Here is a 2,960-nt window from a genome sequence, read left to right on the forward strand (position 1 = left end):
TTGTAATTAAAATATATAGATAAATATATTATATATATATATATAATTTTTTTTTTTAACAAGTGGGGGCCTTTTTTTATTTGGGGGCCTTAGGCAATTGCATCAATGCTTATATGGTTCAGCCGCGCCCTGATCAGATGAGAGAATACACGAATATTGGAGTCTTAGAATATTCATAAATTTTCGAGAATACACAAATATTAAAATTTTAGGATATCCATAAAATTATGAGAATACGCAAATAGATAAAATTCAATTTTTTTCAAATATAAAATTTAAAAGTTGACATATAAATGTATAAGATTTCTCTAATTCTTATTTTTATTTCACTGTTACACATCACCAAAGCATATCCAAAACACAAAACACTGAAACACACAAACAGACCATCCTATTAGTTGTAGTAGTTGTAGTTCTCCTCCGAATCTTAAGGGTCAAATTCATTTCCTTTCTTCGTTAAGCCGTGACAGTAAGTGCACACTAACACACAGCTTTCTGCTTCTAAATATTGAAAATTCGGCTTCTAAATTTAGCCGCAAAGCGCCACACAAAGGCTTGTTGAAGAAAAACTCATTGCGCTTTTGCAATCATGTAAGGCTCTAAAACAACTGAAACAAATCCAAACCCAGATAATTACTCACTGCTTCCTACACAATAATGACTACTACTACAGATTTATCACAGCTTGTGCTGAGCTCAAGAAAATGGCTTATGCACGCAAAGTGTTCGATCAAATTCCTGACCCGCCGAATATTGCGCTATGGAATGCAATGTTCAAAGGGTATGCTCAAAATGAGTCTTATAGGGAAGTTTTAGTTTTGTTTAGTAATATGAAGAGCTTGGATGTGATGCCCAATTGCTTTACTTTCCCTATTGTTTTGAAATCTTGTGGGAAAATTAATGCATATGTGGAAGGCCAGGAAGTGCAATGTGTGGCAATAAAGGGTGGGTTTAGAGCAGATCCATTTGTGGGAACTACGTTGATTGATATGTATGCGGGTGGGGGAGCAGTTATAGCTGCTTACAAGGTGTTTGGTGAGATGGTTGATAGGAATGTAGTTGCTTGGACTTCGATGATTAGTGGGTATATTTTGTGTCGTGATATGGTTTCTGCACGGCGCCTTTTTGATTTGGCTCCCGAGCGAGATGTTGTGTTGTGGAACACTATGGTTTCGGGTTATATTGAATTGGGTGATATGGTAGCAGCAAGGGAGCTTTTCGATGAGATGCCTAACCGAGATGTGATGTCTTGGAATACGGTGTTGAACGGTTATGCGAATAATGGGGATGTTGAGGCGTGTGAGAGGTTGTTTGAAGAGATGCCTGAGAGGAATATTTTCTCTTGGAATGGATTGATTGGAGGGTATGCCCAAAACAGGAAATTCTTTGAAGTTATGGAGACATTCAGAAGGATGCTAATTGAGGGTAATGTGCTTCCTAATGATGTCACACTATTGATCGCATTGTCTGCTTGTTCAAGATTAGGAGCTCTTGATTTAGGTAAGTGGGTTCATGCGTATGCGGAGAGTAATGGATATAAGGGGAATCTTTACATTGGGAATGCTTTGATTGACATGTATGCAAAATGTGGAATTATAGAAAATGCTGTTGATGTGTTCAAGAGCATGGGTAGAAAGGATTTGATTACGTGGAACACCATAATCAATGGCATAGCAATGCATGGACATGGGAGTGACGCCCTTAATCTGTTTTGTGAGATGAAAAATGCTGGAGAAACACCAGATGGAATCACCTTCATAGGTATCCTTTGCGCTTGTACACACATGGGCTTAGTAGAAGATGGCTTTTCATATTTCCAGTCAATGGTTGATGATTATTCAATTGTGCCTCAAATTGAGCATTATGGTTGTATGGTTGATCTGTTTGCCCGAGCTGGTCTTTTAGATCAGGCAATAGAGTTTGTGAGGAAGATGCCCATGGAAGCAGATGCTGTTATTTGGGCTGCCTTACTTGGGGCATGTAGGATTTACAAAAACATTGAGTTGGCTGAAGTGGCTTTTGACCAGCTTATCAAACTTGAACCGAAGAACCCCTCAAATTTCGTTATGCTGTCAAATATGTATGGGGATCTTGGAAGATGGAAAGATGTTGCACGACTAAAAGTTGCAATGAGGGATACAGGGTTGAGAAAATTGCCAGGATGTAGCTTGATTGAGGTCAACGATTCCGTTGTTGAGTTCTATTCCTTAGATGAGAGGCATTCTGAGAGAGAGGAAATCTATAGAGCCTTGAGGGGGTTGACAAAATCGTTAAGATCATTTGAATATCTACCAGACCTGATGGAACTTGAGCAGGGAGGTTAAAGATAACGGAGGGTTCAGGCAAACACTTTTACTATATCATAAACACTTTATAATAATGAATAAAAAACAGGTATAGTATATATTATATATAAATAACCTTTGCTGTATTGTATACTTCATTTTTACAATCTGGAAGGATGGTAACAGACCATGCTGGAACCATATATTGATTCCCTTGAAAATTGATTGTAGCATCGGTGGTACTGTTTGCATTCCCCAAAAAGCAACTTGAAGATTCATTGGTTGCATATATAGTGGCCTAATTCAGATATATAATATGTCAAATTTTTGTACAGAAATACAGATTTTTATGTTGAATAATTAAAATGGTGTGTGTGTCTTACCGAAACAGAATTGTTGAAGTCAATGGTAGAAACATTCCCATGAGTAAGAGCCATCTCCATTGACTTTATAACCGCATGCAGTTGTTTCAAGTGCCCCCATTTTGGTTGATTTAAATTTCCTGTGATTTTGATAAATTAAGAATTATATAAATTATTTAAAACTATTTATGTATAAAAATCAAAATCTTAATGTAAAATAAAATATATATATATATATATAGTTACCATATTCATCAAGAGGAGCATCATATAAAACAATAAATTAAAAATCTATTGTTTTTAATCTTAGATT

At 36.4% G+C, this 2,960-nt stretch overlaps 1 protein-coding gene across 1 annotated transcript; it reads left to right on the top strand.

Moving 5' to 3' along the window:
* Nucleotides 1-320: 320 nt before the first annotated feature.
* Nucleotides 321-2,678, top strand: LOC112004142 (pentatricopeptide repeat-containing protein At1g08070, chloroplastic). Its single transcript, XM_024036365.2, has one exon. It carries the CDS (start codon nt 705-707, stop codon nt 2,322-2,324), a length of 1,620 nt encoding a protein of 539 aa, XP_023892133.2. The 5' UTR covers nt 321-704; the 3' UTR covers nt 2,325-2,678.
* The last annotated feature ends 282 nt before the right edge of the window (nt 2,679-2,960 follow it).

Source organism: Quercus suber, unplaced genomic scaffold (assembly GCF_002906115.3).
Source record: "Quercus suber isolate HL8 unplaced genomic scaffold, Cork oak 2.0 scaffold_102, whole genome shotgun sequence".
Lineage (NCBI taxonomy): Eukaryota > Viridiplantae > Streptophyta > Magnoliopsida > Fagales > Fagaceae > Quercus > Quercus suber.